The 22,920-nt window shown below is 38.3% G+C and overlaps 1 protein-coding gene across 2 annotated transcripts in view; it reads right to left on the reverse strand.

Annotated features, from left to right (window-relative positions):
- Window positions 1-22,918, reverse strand: part of STAM (signal transducing adaptor molecule) — a 77,129-nt gene extending 54,211 nt beyond the window's left edge. Inside the window, exons 1-2 of one of the 2 annotated variants that reach the window (XM_058681788.1) lie at window positions 22,727-22,918; window positions 1,585-1,669 (exon numbers count right to left, since the gene is read on the reverse strand). In XM_058681788.1, the coding sequence (XP_058537771.1) occupies window positions 1,585-1,669; window positions 22,727-22,766 (125 nt within the window). In that variant the 5' untranslated portion in view covers window positions 22,767-22,918. Of the gene's footprint in view, window positions 1-1,584; window positions 1,670-3,209; window positions 3,305-22,726 lie in introns of those variants that run through there. The other variant, XM_058681789.1, reaches the window with a different exon arrangement.
- Window positions 22,919-22,920: the final 2 nt, after the last annotated feature.

The raw sequence follows: 22,920 nt of genomic DNA on the forward strand, positions 1-22,920 counted from the left end.
ATAGATCCGTAGCAAACAGTAGCTACTCCAATTCCAATTAAATTAAGGAACTAACAGGGTCAGGACTCAGGTCAGAAAAGGACTCAGCATGCTAATATGTAACAACAACAAAGGGGATATGGATGAGGCCACATGTGGAGGCCTCGCTTTGGGGAACTTGGCTGTTCTGGGGACAAGGGCTGCATGTTATGGGCCAAAAAGGGCTTGACTGAAGGGGTAGAAAGACCTTGAGGACAAACTGCCCCTGCCTGGTTTGGCTATGCTCAAGAAGTTAACTGAGGAAACTTCAAAATATCAACACTTTTGAGAAATACTATGGAGGCAGACTGACAGAATTTCTCAACAATATTAACATGGAGGTGACTCTGAGGTTTTAAGAACAAATGAAATAATCTTGTCATTAACAGAGACAGGGAACAAACGAGGGGAAAAAAGGTTTAAAGCAAAAAGAGACATGACTTCAGGTTTCTACATGTTGAGATGAAAGCTTATACACTATCATGTCCAGAAACAATGATGTGTCCTCAAGACTAGTGCTAGAGTGAGAAAAATCACAACTGAAAATAGAGATGTCACCCATATAAAGATATAAAGAAGTTGTAAGATTTAAAACAAAAAAGTACTAGAAAAGAAAAAAGTATTAGGGAAAAAAATGGATCAAAGAAAGTTTAAGGAAGCATATATTTAGAAGGGAAGGAAGGAGAGCCAAAGAAAGCATCATCAGAGGGTTAAGATTAGCACCACAAGAATCAAGTATAATACAGCAATGCTCTCTTACATTTTTCACAACCAAGTACATAAACAAGACAGTATTTTTGTGGCACAAAGGGGTAAATGAGGCTACTAATAACCTGACATTATTAGCCCAGGAATTAAGGAAACTATTAATCTGTATACCAGTTGTTAATCCATTTGCTGTATTGAAAGCTCTGTATTAGGCTTTATGCCAAAAAGTTTAGGATTATACTGTCCTAAAACTAACTTTCATAGCCACTCTTTTCAATTAGGTGCAATGTTGCAGATATGACAAAGAAGAAAAAAACTGAAAAATAACCATGAAACTTGATAGCTGAGAAATCACTAATGGTTTTAAAAATCAGTGGGATGGGGCACCTGGGTGGCTCAGTCGGTTAAGCGTCCGACTTCAGCTCAGGTCAAGATCTCGCGGTCCGTGAGTCCGTGAGTTCGAGCCCCGCGTCGGGCTCTGGGCTGATGGCTCAGAGCCTGGAGCCTGTTTCAGATTCTGTGTCTCCCTCTCTCTCTCTGCCCCTCCCCCGTTCATGCTCTGTCTCAAAAATAAATAAACGTTAAAAAAAAAAAATTTTAAAAAAATAAATAAAAATCAGTGGGAAAAGCTAGACTTCAGGAAGCAACTATGGACAAGGGTAATTAAAATAGCAACATTGTTACCAGTCACGTTACCCTAAATGGTCATAAAGAGTAACTTAAATGGGATGATTCCTCAAATCTTGCCCGCCAAAAATTCTCAAACTAATTTGTAATATGCTTTACCTCGTGGCTCTCATTTTATTCACATTAATAAAGAGAATAAATAAAGCTCCTTTGAAACTCTGCAACACTTACCCAGTGCGAGACTGACCGACTTTGTCACAAATATCCAAAATGAGGCCCCAATCCTCAGCAGTATTCATCTCACTGGTTGCTTTCTCTGTGTATTATGGAAAGAAAGCATAGACATATCATTTTAAAAAATCTTTAAGAGGTAAATGATCACAAATTACTAAACTGTGATAAAATCAAGTATCAGCAACAAATAGGAATGGCTGCCAGGAGTGTGTTCAATGAAATGTTCAAGTCCATCTTTAAAAGGGGGTAGGAGCACCTTTACTGTCTATTACAACCATTTTCCCGATAAACACTTCAGTTGCTTGTTACTTAATATAATAAATAGGCCACTGATACTTATTTATAAAAAAACTACATACAGGTCTACCCTTTTCCACACACAGAAAGACTAAAATAAGAAATACCTTCATTATCAAATAATTCTTAGCTTTACTTGCCAGTGAAGAAACATGACAAATCTCTACCAAAATGTTTCAGGTAATTAAATTATATGATTTTGTTGATTTTCGTGTCTGACATGGGGAAGGGGGAAAAATGAACAAAAGAAAACCAAGCTTTAACTGATTATTTTCCATTAAATAAAAACTTGACAAACTAAATTAAAAACATCAACAGAGGTACCCCATACATTGAGTCCATCATCTCACTAAGCTCCCTCCCTTAATTACAGCAAAAGGATTTTTGAAGCAAACACACAATGACAAGAAAAACATGAGCAACAATTCCTCAAAAACTATATAACAATATAAGCATGTGGCACCTACTTAGAAGACCCAAAAGAGGTGCGTCATATACTGGCAGTAACAAAAGAGCTTAAGAACCAGCCTGTTTTCCACCACGGAATTCTCAGAAAAGTCATGTCCTAGTAGCAGAAGGTAATGCCTACAGCTGACAGTGGAGAAGAAAGGACTTAGGGAGAATGGGTTAATGTTCTGGGAAATGTAGGTAGGTACCTACTTTGCCTTCCTTATTCGAAAGCTCTTGCAACCACTTCTCTCCCACCCACCTGAGTAAATGAATGATTTGCTTTCCGAAGATAAAGAAAGGTCTCCTTGATAAAGAGACATCAGGCACAGTTGACACATAAGCACCCAAAATAAGGAATTACTTCTAGTTTCCAGTACAGCATTTAAGGAACTTGGAAGTTACCACTCCAACCAAGTAAAAAGCTATTAAATAAAGTGAAAACAACTCTTCTTAGATCCCTCAGAAGTGGGATCACAGGACAAATGCTGTCCCAAAAATCAGAGACACACAGATAGATGGATACATAGAGAAACAACAGAGCAGAAACCCATGAGCAGAAACGTCACCAGAAACCAGTACCATAAATCTAAACTTTTAACAGCCAAATTGCTGGAAGCTAAATGTGCACAATTCTGAGTTAAAATCCAAAGGGGCCCGGACACAAGAGAGTTACTGCATTTTTGCAAATTTTACTTCCATAAGCTCTCCCAGGATCTCAAGGTGAACACCAGAGAAAATTTTCTATTTTTCAGCAGGGGAAGGGAGACGATAACCACTGTGAAATATACCAGAGCATTCTCTTCTTAACAAGGCCTACCTGTTAATTATTTTAACTAGCACCTAACCAACTAGTGTTTTACCAGAGATTAACCCACCTAGGGTAAAGGAAATTCCCAACTCCAGTCTGCTCCAGCCTTCATGTTTGTAAGGGGATTACCCAATTGCAGCCCATCTGGCAATCCTTTCCCACCTAAGAGGGAGGAAAAAGCTGAGCATGGGAGAAATTCACACCTCAGGGGCAAAGGCTCATTTTAAAAGACTACCTACCCACCAGACTACAGAACACTTCTTCTTACCTAACATCTTACCATTATAACTTGTTTAGCTTTCAGCAAGCCACAGTATAAAACAAAAATCACAGTTTGAAGAGTAAATATTAGAACCAGATTCACACATGACAGGAAATGTTGGAATTATCAGACAAGGAATTTTCAAAGCTCTGATTAATATGCTAAGAGCTCTAAAGGAAAAACGAGACGATATGCAAGAACATATTGTAAGCAAAGAAATGGAAAAAAAGCAAAAAAAAAAAAGGAAATTCTAAGAAAGAATCAAAAAGAAATGCTAGAGACCAAAAACAGTCTAATAGAAATGAATGCCTGTGATGGGACTCATCAGCAGACTTGGACATGGCTGAAGAATGAATCTCTGGACTTGCACATATGTCAAGAAGAACTTCCAAAACTGAAAAGCAAGAGAAAAAAAAAAGATGACTGGAAGAAAAAAAAAAAAAACCAAAAACCTGCAACAGATCATCCAAGAACTGTAGGAAACTACAAAAAGTCAAACGTAGACATAATTGAAACAGCAGAGAGGAGGGGTGCCTGGTGGCTCAATTGATTAGACATCCAACTTGGGCTCAGGTCATGATCTCAAGGTTTGTGAGTTTGAGCCCCATGTCAGCCCCCACCCCAAAATAAACATTAGAAATAAAGAAATAGCAGAGAGGAAAGAAACAGAATACTTGAAGCAAAAACAACTCAACATTTCCCCAAACCGATGTCAGACATCAAACCACAGGTCCAGGAAGCTCCAAGAACACCACGCACAATAAATATCAAAAAACTACACCTAGTTATATCATTTTCAAGCTGCAAAAATCAATGATAAAGAAAAAAATATAAAAAGAAATCAGCAGAAAAAAATACCTTGTCTAAACAGGAGTAAACATAAGAATTACATCTGACATCTCAGAAACCCTGCAAACAAGGAGGAAATGGAGTGAAATAGTTAGCAATGAGAGAAAATAACCATCAACCTATTATGTACCCTGTGAAATTATTCTTCAAGAGGAAAGCAGAAATAAAGACTTTCTCAAAGAATCATTAAAGAAATTTGTTGCCAATAAACTCACCTTGCAAAAAAAATGTTTAAAAAAAGAGCTCTTCAGAGAGAAGAAAATGATATAGGATAGGGTGTATGTGTGTTTCCATAAAAGTGAAATAAATGACAGCAAGGATATCAGGAAAAGGAGAGAGGAACTATGAATATTTCATTATTCGTTTCACTTGTCTGCACTACCAGTGAAGTGGTATGTTATTTGAAAGAGCAACCACTAAAAATAGCAAAAATAGAAGTTAATTAATATGCTACAAAAGTGAGAAGACTGAATCATATGAAATGTTGCCTTAAAGTCACAAAAGGCAAAAAAAAAAAAAAAAAAAGTGGAAGAAAAAATAGGAAAAAATAACAAGGGCTACAACTAGAAAACTGTAACAGATATGGTAGATATTAATCCAACAATACCACATTAATGGTATTGTTAATGGTCTAAATTTAATGGTCTAAATACAAATATTATCAAAGTGATTAAAAAAACCAAGATGCAACATATTTTGTCTACTGGAAGCCCACTTTAAATACAAAGACACATAAACATTAAAAATAAAGAGATGGAGAAAGAGATACTATGCTAACATCAATTAAAAGAAAGTGGGAGTAGCTACATTAATTTTAGACAGAGCAGATTTGGGAGCAAGTAAAGTTACCAGGGATAGAGGCATTACATAAGGTAAAGGGTTTAATTCTCCAAAAAAGACCTAACATCCTTACTATGTACATGCCTAATTACAGAATGTTAAAATAACAATGTCAAAAAGTAACAGAACTGCAAAGATAAATAAATGAAGCCACTAATATAATTGGAGAGTTCAACAGCCCTCTATCAAAAAAATGGACAAATCCAACAGGCAGAAAATCAGTAAGGACAAAGTTAAATTCAACAATACCATCAGACAATTGAACATAATTGGCATCTACAGACTATCCAACAACAGCAGAATACACATTCTTCTCAAGCTTACATGAAATATTCACCAAAATACACTGCATGGCCATAAAACACACGATAATAAATGTTAAAAGATTAGATATCTTACAATGTCTGCTCAAGGACCACAATGGAATTAAATGAAAAATTATTAACAAAAAATAGCTAGAAAATCACAAAATATATGGAGATTAAATAACATGCTTCGAAGTAATACACAGTCAAGGAAGAAATCTCAAAAGAATTTTAAAATATTTTCAACTAAATGAAAATGAAAGTACGACATACCAAATTCGTATGATACAGTTGAAATCTATGCATACTGGAAAAGTTTACAGCTTTGAATGCATACATTAGAAAAAAATCTAAAATCACTAACATAAGCTTCCACTTTAGAAAACCAGAAGAGCAAATTAAATCCAAAGTAAGCAGAAGAAAAGAATTAGAGCAGAAATCAATGAAACTGAAAAAAGAAAATAGAGAAAAATCAATACAACCAAAAGTTGGTTCTTTGAAAAGATCGATAAAATTGATAGTTGAAAAAGAAAAAAATAAAGAGAAGATACAAATAACTAATATCAGAAATGAAGGAGATGTTACTACAGATCTCACAAACATTAAAGTAATACGAACATTACGATGGCTCAATAACATTGAGAGGATCATGGGAACCTCTAATTTATAGCCAATCAGTAAGAAGCACAGGTCATATCCTAGACTTTGATTGGCATCTGAAGTGGAGAGTGAGGACAGTCTTGTGGGACCGAGCCCTTAACCTGTGGGATCTGACATTATTTCCAGGCAGATAGATAGTGTCAGAATTGAGTTAAATTAGTGGGACACTGGTCAGTTATCCACTGAGAAGCAGAGAGCTGCTCAGCAGTGTTGGAAAACCACAAATGAGAATTATGAATAACTCTATGCCCACAAATCTAATAACTCAGATAAAGTGGATCAATTCCTTGAAAGACACATCTGTCACAGTATACACATACAAAAAAAAAGACAATCTGAATACCACATTTAAAAAACTGAACCAATAGGGGTGCCTGAGTGGCTCAGTGAGTTAAGTGTCCAACTTCAGCTCAGGTTATGAGCTCATGGTTTGTGAGTTCGAGTCCTGCATCAGGCTCAGAGCTCTCAGCTCAGAGCCTGGAGCCTGGATTCTGTGTCTCCTTCTCCCGCTTGCACTCTCTCTCTCACAAAAAAAAAAAAAAAAAAAAAAATTGAACCAATAATTAATAACCTTACAAAACAGAGAGCATCAGGCACAGAGAAGTTAATGTTAAATTCTACCAGACATTTAAAGAAAAAATTATACCAATTATTTCCAATCTCATCTGGAAGACAGAAACAGGAAATCATTCTATGAAAACAATACTACCCTACTACCAAACCAGACAAAGACATTACTAGGAAAAAGAACTATAGACTAGAATCTCTTATGAACATAGATGCAAAAATTCTTAACAAGATATTAGCAAATCAAATCCAACAATATATAAAAAAGAATTACACTTCACAATCAAATGGAATTTATCCCAGGTATGCAATGCTGGGTCAGTATTCAAAAATCAATAAATGTAATCCATCTCACTGACAACTAAAGAAGAAAAAAATCACATGATCTTATCAATAAACTCAGAAGCATCTGACAAAGTCTAACAACTCAGGATAAAAATTCTCAGCCAACTAGGAATAAAGCGTACTTCCTCAACTTGATAAAGAACATCTACAAAAACATCTATAGTTAATATATTTCATGGTGAGACACTAGTAGCTTTACCACTAAGATCAGAAATAAGGCAAGGATATCTTCTCTCACCATATCTTTTTGCCACCAAACTGGAAGTCCTAGCTAATGCAAAAAAAAAACAAAAAAACAAAAAAAACAAAAAAAAACAAATATATTTTATGTGTATATATATATATATATATACACATAAAATATATACACATCACATACACACACACACACACACACATATAAAGTACTCAGATTAAGAAGGAACAAATAAACTTGTCTTTCTTCACAGATGACATGTTCATCTATGTAGAAAATCCAAAAACATCAGCAACAACAAAAATTCCTAGAAATAATAAATGATTTTGGCAAAACTGTAGGATACAAGGTTAATTATAGAAAAGTCAATAGCTTTCCTAAATAAGAGCAACAAACGAGTGTCAGTTTAAATTAAAAACACAAGGGGCGCCTGGGTGACGCAGTCGGTTAAGCGTCCGACTTCAGCCAGGTCACGATCTCGCGGTCTGTGAGTTCGAGCCCCGCGTCAGGCTCTGGGCTGATGGCTCGGAGCCTGGAGCCTGTTTCCGATTCTGTGTCTCCCTCTCTCTCTGCCCCTCCCCTGTTCATGCTCTTTCTCTGTCCCAAAAATAAATAAAAAACGTTGAAAAAAAAAAATTAAAAAAAAAAAACAAACACAATACCATTTATATTAGCACTCAAAAAAATAAAATACTTGGGGTGCCTAGGTGGCTCAGTCATTTGGTTAAGTGTCTAACTTCGGCTCAGGTCATGATCTCTTGTTCCATGAGTTTGATCCCCGCGTCAGGCTCTGGGCTGATAGCTCAGAGCCTGGAGCCTGCTTCTGATAGCTCAGAGCCTGTCTCCCTCTCTCTCTGCCCCTCCCCTTTTCACACTCTATCTCACTCTCTCACAAATAAATAAACATTAAAAAAATAATAAAATAAAAATGAGTATAAATTTACACAATACGTGTAAGGTCTATATGAGAAAAACTACAAAACTATGATGAAAGAAATCAAAGAATTAAATAAATGGAAAGATATTCCATGTTCAGGGATATTTACAGCAGATTTATTCGTAATTCCCAAAACTTGGAAACAACCATGACATCCTTCAGTAGATGAATGGATAAAATAAGGTACATTAGAATAATGAAATATTATTCAGTGCTAAAAAATAAAAATGAACTAACGAGCCATTAAAAGACACAACAAACCTTAAAGGCGTACTACTAAGTGAAAGGAGCCAGTGTGAAAAAACCAGATACTACATGTTTTTAACTATATGACGTTCGAAAGAAGGCAAAATTATGGAGACAGTAAAAAAAAAATCAGTGGTTGCCAGGCGCTGGAGGGAGGGGAAGAGAAACAGGTGGAGCACACAGGTTGTGTGGGGCAGTGAACTACTCTGCATACAACGGTAGACACATGTTATTATGTATTTGTCAAAACCCTTGGCAGATACAACACCAAAAGCGAATGCTAATGTAAGCTGTGGAATTGGGGTGATGATGACGGGCGTATGTGGGTTAAGAGACTACAACAAATATACCACTTTGCTGCAAGATGTTGATAGTTGGGGAGGCTGTGCGTATGTGGGGGCAGGAGGGATAGAGGAAATTTCTTTACCTTCTGCTGAATTTTTCTGTGAATCTAAAACCACTCTAAAAAATAAAGTCCATTTTTAAAAAATTAATAAATAGATGAATTAAGCAACTGCATGAATGCTGATACTTGCTGTGAAAAAAAGAGTTTAACACAGAGGCCTTCCTGACTGGTATCCTTTAAAGGGCCTGCTTACAAGCATTGTCTGTGTACAGGAACTTGGGTTTAGGGAAAGTTCCCACCATTCACAGAACTGAGAAGACTGACTCCTTATGTCTAAACTGGTTGTACAAACGTACAAACACTATGGTTTTTGCTGAATACCTGCTTTCCTTGTGGGAGTTTGGGTTACGTGCCAAATAGAGTATGCCTACAAGATCAGCTCCCAATAAAAGCCCAAGCACTGAGTCTCTAATGAAAGTCCCTGGATGCAACATTTCATACATGTTGTCACAACTCACTGCTGGGGCAATTAACTATATCCTATGCAGAGGACCCAAGGAAGCTTGTGTCTGGTTTTCCCGGACTTCATTCGTGTGCCCTTTCCCTCTGCTGACTAAACTTTGGGTCCTTTCACTGTAATAAATCGTAGCTGTTCTATGTTGAGTCCTATGAGTCCTGGTGAATTCTAGAACTGGGGGGCTGGGAGTGGGTGGTCTTGAATCCTACCCCCGCCCTGCATCAAATATCTGCCCTCTGAGAAATTATTCTATTCTACCCCCTCACCTTCATTTGTACCTTCACCTTACAGGACTGCTCTCTGGGGATTCCAGGTCAGCCCAAGAGGAAACACCTAAACACACTCAAGATCATGGTATGAAGGGGTAGAGGGAAGTTCCACAGTAAATGGCATACCACAGCAACCTATGATGAAGTTCAGTTTATAAGGCCTAACCACATGATTACAGCTTCTGAAGTGTTTTCTATTTCTCTGGTATTAACCATGGGCAAACAACCAAGGATTATCACCTATCTGAGAGAATCTTCTAACATACAAGATACAAGAAAAGACAAAACAAATACAGAAAGCAAAAAAAAAGAAAAGAAAGAAAAAAGAAAAAGAGAAAAAAACAAAATAAGGCAAGTTAGAGTAAACAAGAGCCTATGTAGGAGGGAAAAAATTTCAAAAGAAATCTGAAACAAATTCTGTACAGAAGTAGACATAATCTGTCTTGACGGGAGCACTGTAATTTAAGAACAGATAGTTTAAAAGACAGCATCATCATGATCCAACTAACATTTTCATTTTTTTTAACCTAAGATGGGTTAGGAGTAAGAGGCCTGATCCACACCAAGATTCTTACCTGTAAGGGTTGGTCTTGGTGATGACAGTGAAATTCCTGCTCCCCACGTCCCCTCAATGCCCTGCAGCCTGGTTCAACAATGATACTCATTTCCTCCATTTTGATCTACTACTGAGAGCTGGAGGTCAGAGTTGGTTTAAAGCAGAAAAGAGCAAGCAGCCAACTCTGTCCAAATTCTTTGCAGGCTTACAACTTCTGATCCACAGCACAGCCCCAAGGGATAGAGCAACACCTACTAGTCAGTCACTGCCACCAGACGCTAGCAGTGAGTTGTCACCAACAAGTAGTGGGTACCTATACCTAATCATCCTACCATCTTCGAATAGGGAAAATAACAAAAGCAGGTTATTCACACAAATGAATTCCTTGTATAAGAATACAAATGTCCAGTACATCTGAGATCTTGGTTAGGTAACTTATTTGCAGGAAATTACAAAATTTGGACAGACATTCAACAAAATGGAATAAGTTTCTAATCTATGCCAGGCTCCATCTGAAGTAGCTTCGACTCTAAAAAAAGAAATGAAACCAGCCGATAGAGACCTAAATAGATGACAGAAAAAGTGTCACAGAAAAAAATGGAAAGCCCAAGCAAGCTTTAAAAAAGGTAAAGACCTGGGGGGAGAGAGAAAGAGAAACCAGAAAGGCTTCTTGATATACTTAGAAACTAAGAAGAGAACAGGATTAATAGCAAACTTTTTTGTTTCTATTTAAGTATAGTAAATATACAGTAAATACAGTAAAGAGTAAAGTTATAAAAACAGAAGAGAAGCATAACAAAGAATCTAGGCTAGATACAATAGAGACTATGTTGTGAAAGGTTGGAATCACTCAAAAACCTAAAATACAAGATGTTGTGTTTGTCTTAATTCAACAAACAGAGAGCCAATAAAGTTTCCAGCAAATAAATAACCTAACCAGAGCTGGACTTTCAGACAAAAATGAATACTACCCATATGTGAAAATAGTTTGAAAGGGGAAAAGAAGAAAACAGAATGAGAAATGAACAGTACTTTGGAAACTAAACAGGTTATTTAGAAAGCAAATGTTGAAATGCTATTTAATTTCATTTGGGCTGTGGGAATGCCAAGAGGATAAATGAGTCAAATTTACCTGTCACTGTTCAAGCTTACATAATATACTGTAAATCCCTTGAAAACAACATTCTATTTTGGGCAGTTTTTTCAATATTCATGTTCTCAGCCTAAGTAATTAATAAATACTAAACTTACACAATCACAATATGAATCCATAAGAGTCACAGAAACACAGAGACCTTTAATAGCATCTACTTCAATAATTTTCAAATTTTACTTTTCAGTACAGGAAACCCTCCACAATGTAACTGTGATGCTACCTAGCAGAAGCTCGTTCTGTTCACAGTTGTGGGCACAGAACTCCACAAGTTTCCCCGCACTTCACACACAAGCAACAAGCTCAGGGGTTCCCAGGTCAAATGCACTTCTGATCAACTGGCTACAAATTCAAGGGTTCCCATTATCCCCCTCAGGTTCATTAATTCACTGTAACAACTCAGAACTCAGAAAAGTGCTTATGATTACAGTTTTATTACAACAGATACAAATCTGTACAAGCCAGTAAAGAGATTCTTGCACAGGGTAAGGTCTGGAACAATCCCAAACCCAACGCCTCTGTACCCTCAGGACACATCATCCTCCTGGAACATAAATGTGCATCACCAACAAGGAGGCTCAACCAAGATTTGGAGTCTGGAGCATTTATTGGCATTTCGTTACGAAGTTATGAAGCCACCTCCTGGAACTCAATCTCCAGGCCTCCTACTCCTCCCTGGGGATCTGGCTAATATCATATGATTCAAAGTCTCAACCATCTAATCACAAGGTTAAGCTAGAGTGACCAGCTTCCATGCTGAGTCATCTCATTAACATAGACAAAGATCACACACTCTCATTCAATATTCTTTTATAAGAAAATCTTACCTTCAAAGAAACTCAGTTGTAAACCAAATCCAAGTAGAACTGCTCTAATTGAGGAGACCCAGCGAGACCCAACCTCTATTAGACCCTCCTCTAATTGAGGAGACCCTATGGATCCCCAACCCCTATGAAACCAAAGAAAACTGAGTGACTCATCCTGATCAATATCCTCCAGTCTAACATTTACTTCATTTTAGAAAAGGAAATCAAGTCATTACTTTGATCTGATAGTGTATTTAAATAATTTATTCATCATCCTTACTGACTGGTAGCCAAGCAAGCCTTTTAAAAAACATAGTGCACTTATGCATTTAAAAACATAGTGCAAAAACAAGAAAACACTTAAATTCTACCATCTTATTTAAAAATATAATAGCTAAGCTTATTAAAACTTAACTTATGGATGCCTGAGTGGCTCAGTCAGTTAAGCATCTGACTCTTGATTTCGGCTCAGGTGATGATCTCACAGTTCGTGAGTTCAAGCTCTGCATCAGTGTGCAGCCTTCTTGGGATTCTCTCTCTCTCCTTCTCTCTCTCTCTCTCTGCCTCTTCCCTTCTCATATGCAAGCGTGCTCTTTCTCTCTTTCAAAATAAATAAACTTAAAAAAAAACTTACTAATACGTCAATAGTTAACTAGAAATGATATTTTTATGTCTGATCAAATATAAACTGCTTATAACCATTAACAGAGTATGATCTTACAGTTCTGAATTAAGTTGTACCCAGGAGTACGTCAGCAGATTTGATGAAAACTCGTGAACTACCTACCTTCTTAATCTCCAATGTATAAACAGGATCAGGATCTGACTCAAACTTCTACAGATCAGAAATGCAACACATTTCAGAACTCTAGAACTATTCAAATTCTTTATCGATGCTGCCTCACAATCAACAAGAGCAATAGCACAGTTCTTCGTCAGTGACAAAAACAGCGAATATTTTTAAATCGGATGAACAAAAACTATTAGTAACAATTCAACATGGTTTTGTGAACAGCAAAATCAAAACTATTTTCTAAGACAAAAACAGGGTTTGTAGGCAAGGTAAAAGTGACAAGCAAAAACAGAGACTTGCTTCTAAAGAATTCAAAGCTTCATAATAATCTCACTTTATCCTCAGATTATCCTCACCCTAATACAAAGCTCGTTTAATTGCACTTCACTTTATTGCACTCTGCAGATAATGCTTTTTCTACAAATTGAAGGTTTGTGACAACCAAGCTTCGAGCAAGTCTATCAGCACCATTTTTCCACGTGTCACATTTTGATAATTCTTGCAATATTTCAAACTCTTTCATTATTATATTTGTTACAGTGATCTGTGATTAGTGATTATGATTTGCTAAAAGCTCAAATGATGGTGAGCATTTTTTAGTAATAAAGCACTTTTTAATTAAAATGTGTGTACTGGGGTGCCTGGGTTACTCAGTCGGTTGAGTGTCCGACTTCGGCTCGGGTCATGATCTCGCAGTTCATGAGTTCGAGCCCCACATCAGGCTCTGTGCTGACAGCTCAGAGCCTGGAGCCTGCTTCAGACTCTGTGTCTCCCTCTCTCTCTGCCCCTCCCCCGTTCATGCTGTGTCTCTCTCTGTCCAAAAATACATAAAAAAACGTTGAAAAAAAAAAATTAAAAAAAAAATAAATAAAATAAACATTAAAAAAAAATTTGTAAAAAAAAAAAGATGTATTCTTTCTAGGAGTGATGCTATTGCACACTTAATAGACTATGGTATGTTATAAACATAACTTGTACATGCACCAGGAAACAAAAAAAATTCATTTGACTCACTTTATTGATATGTTCACTCTATTACAGTGGTCTGTAACCCAGCCCACAATACCTTCAAGGTATGCCTGAATACAAAGATTAGTGATCTTTGATGTTGCAACTGTTAACTGTTTTGGATCATCACAAATCACGTCCATAGTAAGACAATGAATTTAATAGATAAATGTGTATGTTCTGACTGTCCACTGAATGGCCATTCCCCCATCTCTCTCCCTCCTTCCCCCCCTCTCTCCGTGGCTCTCTCTCTCTCTCTCTCTCTCTTCTGGGGCCTTGTATTCCCTGAGACACAAAATATTGAAATTAGGCCAATTAATAACTCAACAATCACCTCTAAGTATTCGAGTGACAGGAAGAGCCACATCTCTTACTTTAAATAAAAAACTAGATATGATTCAACTTAGTGAGGAAGGTATGTCAAAAGCTGAGAAAGGTCAAAAGCTAGGTGTCTTGAACCAAACAGTTAGCCAAGTTGTGAATGCAAAGGAAAAGTTCTTGACAGAAATTGAAAATGCTACTCTAGTACTCCAGCACACAAATGATAAGAAAGTGAAGCAGCTTTATTGCTGATATGGAGAAAGTTTTAGTGGCTGGAGAGAGTATCAAATCAGCCACAACACTCCCTTAAGTCAAAGCCTCACCCCGAGGAATGTCCTCTCTTCAAATTCTATTAAGGCTGATAAAGGTAAGGAAGCTGCAGAAGTTAGAAGATAGCAGAGTTTTCATGAGGTTTAAGGAAAGCAGCCATGTCCAGAAGACAAAGTGCAAGGTGAAACAGCAAGTGCTGAAGTATAAGCTGCAGCAAGTTATCCAGAAGATAACGGAGGTGGCTACTCTAAACAGATGTTCAATGTAGACAAAACAGCCTTATGGCAGAAGACGCCAATTCTGACTTTCACAGCTAGAGTGAAGTCAATGCTTAGCTTCAAAGCTTTGAAAGACAGGCTGACCCTCCTGTTAGAGGCTAATGCAGCTGGTGTCTAAATTGAAGCCAATGCTTGTTCATCATTATGGAAATCCTAGGGCCCTTAAGAACTATGCTAAATCGGGGCGCCTGGGTGGCTCAGTCAGTTGAACGTCCAACTCCCGATTTCAGCTTAGGTCTTGATCCCAGAGCCGTGGGATGGAGCCCCACGTCAGGCTCCACACTGAGCATGGAGCCAGCTTAAGATTCTCTCTCTCTTCCTCTGCCCTTCTCCCCCACCTGTGTGTGCTTGCTCGCTCTCTCTCTCTAAAATAAACATTTTTGAAAATTTAATAAAAGATTTGGGGAGGTAAGAAATGCTGACAGGATGATTGCCCATCATGTTCCAGCTATAGGGGGAAAAAAAGGTCAATCAGTTTGGAGATGTAATAGTTCATCAAAAAGAGCTAATGGAAAAAGCAAGACTTAAAGAAATTATTGTCTTTTTGAGATTATGGTTATCAATTTTTCAAAAATGTTTCATCTTATGTCCCTAGTCCCGCTGACCCCTAGAAACTGTGTTTACAAAGAAAAGCAATCTGAAGCTCTACTAACCAGAAAGGAATCAGTAGGCGTCAAAAGAACAGCATGGAAGCATCTCAGAGAAAAGCACAAAATAGAAATGAAAACCTAAAAAGCTATACAAAGAAAACCTTACAGGATAAATAAAATTAAAACAGAAGAAACAATGAGTATAATTTCTTAACCCAGTGGTTATCAGACCTTTAATAGACCTGTATTCTAAATTTTCACATTTCTCCCCAAGCATGTTTTCACAGTAACTAATCCCATCCCTTAGAATCTGAGTAGTCTCTAGAGGCTCCACAGCTATTTCTAACTATATCATAAGAGAAGCTAAAATTTGTCCATTACTTACTATAGCAAGTACTGTGTTAAGTGCTTTACATGTATCATATCCTTAAAACAACCCTAATGAAAACTAATGAAGAGAAGGCTATGCCAGGCCAGAGGATCCACACCTGAAAAAGCAGTGATATAAAACCAACAAAGAAACATGCCTTGAGAAACAAAAGTGGAACGTGAGGATGAAGAGGTAAGAAAGGAGCTAAATGCTAACAAGTTTTACATTCTAGGCTGAAAAGTCAAATTCCTGTGAAAGCTGTAGATTTACTGAAATGCCGTAATCACCGGAGCCATATGATTCTATTATATTTTCGAAATATCACGATCAACCACCTAGAAAATTCCTGGGGACAGACTGGAGGCAGGGATAACAGCTGGAGGCTAATGTACTCATCTAAGAGCTCAGTGACCCAAACCTGCCCTAGCAGTGGCAATGAGAATAGAAAGGAGGGGAAGAATGAATGGAGGGAAAATGAATGTGGATTCAAGACCTGTTAGGAAGATAAAGCTCAGAGATTATAGCAACACCAGAATCCTTAAGGGCATGATCCGTGTGCTGGCACAGAGTAGACCATATGTGTCTGTTGTCTGGAACGTAGAAAATTACTACAGAAGTCAAGAATGACTCCCAAGAATCTAGACATACATGACTAAACTGAAGTACCAGTCATCAGCACAGAAGAAAAGAATACTTAAGGAAAGTTTAAATATGATTTTGAAAAAGCCAGACTTGAAGCATATTCATTTCCAGTAAAGAATCAGAATATCATGGGCACCTGGGTGGCTCAGTCGGTTAAGCGTCCGACTTCAGCTCTCAGCTCAGGTCATGATCTCGCAGTCCATGAGTTCAAGCCCCACGTCAGGCCCTGTGCTGACAGCTCGGAGCCTGGAGCCTGCTTCAGATTCTGTGTCTCCCTCTCTTTCGGCCCCTCCCCCGCTTATGCTCTGTCTCTCTCATTCTCAAAAATGAATAAATGTTAAAAAAAAATTTTAAAAAAGAATCAGAACATCATGTATTTTTATAAATATTCCTAATAACAACTCCATGAGGTAGATATTTTTATCCCTATTTACAAAGGTGGAAAGTGAACGCAGAGGGCTTCTGTACTTGTTCATGTCCATACCGTGCCCATTTATTAACAGCAAATGCTGCAGCTGCCATTTAAACCCAGAGCCCAAGGTCTTTCCATCACACCATACTGCAGGAGAATAGCATTAACATTTATGAAAATTAAACTGGCTGTGATTTATGATCCTGAATGGACTAACAAAACAGACTAAAACCATGTCCAAGTCTATAGGATATGAACTGGTCCAAAGTACTCTGATTAGGAATGCAAAAGTACTATCACAAAAACAAAGATATGGTTTAGAAGAGGCAGGGTAATAATTCAGAGATGCCTCTAGGGTTTCAAATCAAGACAACTAATACAGTGTAAAATATTTACCATATAATGAAGGTAGAACCAGACTGGAAAATAAGTTCAGTTTTCTGATAGATTGATTTCTAGGTGATAACAAAATACCCAATAGAAATACAAGACTGGAGATGAAAAAAAAAAAAAATCAGTAATTCATTATTTGATAAATACTTATTGACTGCTTACTATGTATCAGATACTGTCCCTAAGATACTAGGGATAGAAATGAAATTTTCTTGGTGCGTCTGGGTGGCTCAGTCAGTTAAGCATCCGACTTTGGCTCAGGTCATGATCTCGCAGTCCGTGAGTTCGAGCCCTACATCGGGCTCTGTGCTGACAGCTCAGAGCCTGGAGCCTGTTTCAGATTCTGTGTCTCCCTCTCTCTCTGACCCTCCCCCATTCATGCTCTGTCTCTGTCTTAAAAATAAATAAACATTAAAAAAAATTAGAAATGAAATTTTCTCATCCTGTGGAGTTTGTATTTTATACAGGGAACAATCAATTAATGTCAAGTGGCTGAATACCATAAAGAAAAATAAAATGGAACAAGGAAACAGAATGAGAGGGTAGAAATGGATTTTTTTATAGAAAGTAATTAGGGAAAGCTTCTCTTCGAAACTCATTTGAACACAGTCTTAAAGGATGTAATGGACATCAAGATCTTCAAATATTGGGGAGGAAGGCATTGCAAGCAAAAAAGACAGCACAATACAGAGACAGAGGCAGGGAAGAGCTCAGAGTGTTCTGACCCAAGAGGCTTAGAATGATAGAGTCTGGAGATCAAAATCATATCAGAGACACAGGAAGGAGCCTAAATGTAGGCCACAATGAGGAATTTGCATTTCCCTGTAAGTCGATGGAAAGCTACTGGAGGGTTCTGAGCAAGTAAATGCCATTATCTAAGATTTTTAAAAGATCACTGACTTTTTTGTATAAGAATTGATTGTAGGGGGCAATTGTGCAGCCCAACTAGAAGGCTCATGCCATAGTCTATGAGAGAGATATCAATGACTGGACTAGTAAGATAATAATGGTAAGGAAAGGAGAAGTGATTAAAGTAGAGCCAAAGATCTTACTGACAGAATGGATGTAGAATGTGAAAAAAGAAGAATCAATGATGACTCCTAGCTAGACATTAGAGATGAGTGACAGGAATATCGATGATGCCATCTACTGAAACAGGCAAGAATGAAGAAAAGAGAAGGTTTAGGTAAGAAAACCAAGAACCATTTACCTCAATAGCCCATATTAAAGATAAAGAAACTGATGCACAGAACATCTAAGCAACTAGCCCAAGGTCACTGCTGGTAAGCAGCAAAGTTAGGAATTGAATTCAAGCAGTATAGTTCCAAGGTCTGAATTCTTAAAAATTTTTTTTTAACGTTTATTTATTTTTGAGACAGAGAGAGACAGAGCATGAACAGGGGAGGGTCAGAGAGAGGGAGACACAGAATCTGAAACTGGCTCCAGGCTCTGAGCTGTCAGCACAGAGCCTGACGCGGGGCTCAAACTCACAGACCTTGAGATGGTGACCTGAGCTGAAGTCGGACACTTAACCGACTGAGCCACCCAGGAGCCCCCAAGGTCTGAATTCTTAATGCTAAGTTAAATTGTCTAGTAAGACTGCAAGAAGAAAAATGTCAAAAGAATTTCTAGAACTGAGCCTAAAGTTTGGTTCAACATTTGAAGGTCACAAAAGGAAAAGCCAGAAAGACTAAAATGGAGCTAAGCAGCAAATTAGAAAAAGTTTGATGTCCTGGAAACCAACTGAATAAAGTATATCAAAGACGAAAACTAAGAGATCAACAAAGAGACTAGGAATTGACCATTAGATTTGGCAAGATGGAAGTCACTAGGGACTTTGAAATACAAGCTCGATATAATAAGTTATCATTGTAATTCAACAGTTGAACTGAGCAAGAAACACAACAACCAAAATAAGATTAATTTATTCAATAAATGTTTGCTGAATGTTTTATTAGTGCAGACAGTGGCCTACATGCTTGGGATACAGTACTGAGCAAACCAAAAATCTCTGTCCTCTTAGAGCTCACATTCTAACAACACATTTCAGCATTTCTTCCAGGAAAAAGCTATGACCAGTATTTTGCCTCTTTGTATAAAATGTTACATTACATAAGTCAGATAGTGAATTTCTGATTCACCATTTCAGTTTATAAATAAAGCTAAAGACAGTTAATTTTGAAAAAGTACAAATACAACATTAAGTTATATTAAATCAAGTGAGTTAGTAGGACTGCTTTAATGTCACATACTCATTGATGGACAAAGAAGAAGGAATGTTGTTAAATTTATTCTACACACAGTATTCTACATATCATACTAGTAAAAAAGTTAACATGGGAGTCTAAAGGACTCTTTCCAAGAATTACTTACTGGGAGTCTCTGACAGGTCTCCTTAGGTAACCTTTCATGATATTTTGATATATGGATCATGTGGAGCAAATTAATCCAAATACAGAACCGGACTAATTTTAAAAAGTAAGCTTCCCCAGGGGTACCTGGGTGGTTTGGTCGGTTGGGCAGCCAACTCTTGATTTCGGCTCAGTTCACAATCCCGTGATTATGCGATGGAGTCCCACAGTGGAGCTCCGTGCGGACAAAGGAGACTGCTTACGATTCTCTCTCTCTCTCTCTCTCTCTCTCTCTCTCTCTCTCTCTCTCTCCCCTCCCCCCCCCCAACCCATCCCTCTGCCCCGCACACATTCTCTCTCTCTGTAAAATATAGTTAAAAAAAAAGTAAGCTTTCCTGGAGCAAAGGAATGTTCCTACACTCAAGAAGTTTACTATCTAGTAAGCTCAAGTGAGACATTCTCAATTGAACATTAGGCACCTAATATGTTGCAACTAATAAAATAATTAAGAAACACAGTACAGAATATAACTATCTTTAATACTAAATAATTTGGTGAAGACAGAAAGCATTGCAGGAGTTTGGAAAAGGGCAAAGATTCTAGTAGGCTAAAAGAGAGGTTCTCAGCTGGGAGCTATTTTGTGCCCCCAGGGGACATTTAGTAATGTCAAAACTTTTAAAATCATGTGTGGGGGAGGGGGGGACGGCGGGTAGGCGCACTGGTCTCTACTGGGTAGAGGTCAGGCATGCTGCTAAACATCCTCCATTGCACAGGATAGGCTTCCCTACATTGCACAGGATAGGCTTGCAAAAGAAAGACATTTATCTGGTCCAAAATGTCAAGTGTCACTAAGAAACTTTAGGCTAGAGTAATCAGGAAATGACTGAAAGACGAGTTGGACCCAGAGCTGGCCTTTAATCATGAGCACGTGCAGCAATTTGGAAGCCATAATAATACAAGTTAAAGTATAAAGGCTGACAGAGCCTGTGTTTGAATTGGGTGGTAAAGGTACTGGGAAAGAGTTTGACTTTAAGAAATTTGTTTAACCCCAATATAAACATGTGTTCAAAAAGTCAGTAGGATATAAAAGTGAATGTAGTTGAAAACTAGATTATATACAGCCATGAAAACTAGATAAAAGTTCTGGAAACCAAAGAAGCAGATATTAAGAAATTGTTTCAGGAGTTAAGCATCTGACTCTTGATTGAGGTCATGATCTCAAGGTTTGTGAGTTCAAGCCCTCCTTCAGGCTCCGCTTTGACAGCACGGAGCCTGCTTGGGATTCTCTCTCTCTCCCTCCCTACCCTTCCCCCATCTCTCTCTCTCTGTCAAAATAAATAAACTTAAAAAAAATTATTTTGAACATTTGCCCTAGAAATTACTGTAATGTTATAAAACTGCTTGAGAGCAGCAACCATGTCTTATTCATCACTCTCTTATGTCACCGAGGCAGTGTCCTGTAAATACAGATCTTCCTAGACTTATGAGGGGTTAGCTCTCAACCCACAGTAAGCTGAAAATATCCTAAGTCAAAAATGCATTTAATATACCTAACCTACCAAACATCACAGCTTAGCTTAGCCTACCTTAAATGTACTCAGAAAACTTACATTAGCCTACAGTCGGGCAAAATCATGTAATACAAAGCCTATTTTATAGTAAAATGTTGACTATCTCACGTAATTTATTGCACACTGTACTGAAAGTGAAAAACAGAATGGTTTTAAGGATGCAGAATGGTTCTAAGTATACGGGGAGTTTACCCTCACGGTTGCACGGCTAACGGGGAGCTGCAGACGGGAGCCACTGCCTCGCATCACGAGAGGGGATCATACCAACTGCATCTGGCTCTCCCGGGAAAAGATCCAAATTCAAAATTCAAAGTACAGTTTCTACTGAATGCATATCGCTATCACACCATCCTAAATTTGAAAATCATTAAGTTGAACTACTGTGAGTCAGGGATCTGTGTGCTAAGTGCCTACTGAATTAAACGCGATTTTCCAATTATTTATTAAGTATTATTGGCTATCTCTAAAGTTCCACCCACTGATGATTTAGGACATTCATTGAAACTGGAACCAAAAAGAGCTATCATTTGGTAGGTGACTACTATAGAAAGGCACCGTAGTAGACCCTCTACACATATTATTTCATTGATCACAAAAATAATGTGTTTTTCCACTCTTTAAAGATGAGCACCCTGGGACTCAGAGAGCTTAAGTGACTTGCCTATGATTTCACTACAAGCTAGGCAGTGGTCAACTGAACTCCTTTCTAGTCTTAACCCAAACCTCCAAGACTCAGTGACATACTCTAAGGAAGAGTTAAAAAGCAAAATTCAACACCTACCTTTTGTAGCTAAATTATACTAAAAAATAAAAAGCAAGTCTAAAAGGGTGTCCTTATATTTCTTTACTACGGTAGTTAGTCATGGTATATGGCTTACTTTCATTCCACACTTATATGCCAAACTGGTTCCTAAGTGCATTCAAATCACCCCAAAATTCTTCTCCAGGAAACTCAAAGTCCTGTAATTATTACCCTCAGACCAGAAACAAACAAAAAACTAACCTGTTGAGTCGGTACGATCAGGACCCAAGACCAACGATTCAGAAAACAGAAAAACAAAACAAAAAAGGCATTTCAAAATCAAAACGAATTAACATTCTCAGATTTAAGGTTCTCTTCCACGCCTCTTAAAGTACTGAGAGCCAGGCTAAAAAATGCAGCACAGTGGTTCCGGTCCTAAATTCGGTTTCAGTCGTTTCCAAGCATTCCATTTGCATCTCTCCTAACATTTTTGAGAATCAACCCTGCACCAGAAGCTCTCTCCTCTCTCTACAGTCAACAAAAATGTTTTTTAAATCCCCTAAGGAAACTAACCCAAAACATTCTCCTATTCCAAACGTTTAACATTTGTCCAGGGAAAACACTTTATTGGAGGGCTTATCATCCTACCCTAGGTGACATATTGCTCGGCTCTCAAACTCTCTTCTTCCAGAAGCACTGTCCCAGCACCAGATGCTACACCAGCTGTTCTTCCGAGGCCCTCGACATCAGAAGCAGTTCTTTTGAAACCCACAGTGCTAGTCCAAGGCCCATTTCGCAGGCTCTCTGAGTCCCATTTCTTTCAAAGAGGGTGAGCCAAGCCCCCAACCTCCTCCAAACTCTTTAAGAAGGAGCTTCGGGAAAGGAGAAGCACTCAGCCCCGGCCAGCGGGTCAGGGGCGCCCGCACACAGCAGGCAGGGTGGGCTTGCACTCCGGCGCGGGGCGGACAGGGAGCGGCAAAAGCACTTACCAACATCCTGATCGAAGGGATTGGTGGCAAAGAGAGGCATCTCAGCTGCGTGCCCAGGCGTCCGCTGGGACTCCCCCTCGACACCACGGGAGTCGGGGAGCGACCTCGGAAGGAAGACTCCTCAGGCAAAAACAGCAACACAGACGGACTCCACGGGCTTGGGGACAGCTCCACCTCTCACCGACCCCCAGCAA

Source organism: Neofelis nebulosa, chromosome 8 (assembly GCF_028018385.1).
Source record: "Neofelis nebulosa isolate mNeoNeb1 chromosome 8, mNeoNeb1.pri, whole genome shotgun sequence".
Taxonomy (NCBI): domain Eukaryota; kingdom Metazoa; phylum Chordata; class Mammalia; order Carnivora; family Felidae; genus Neofelis; species Neofelis nebulosa.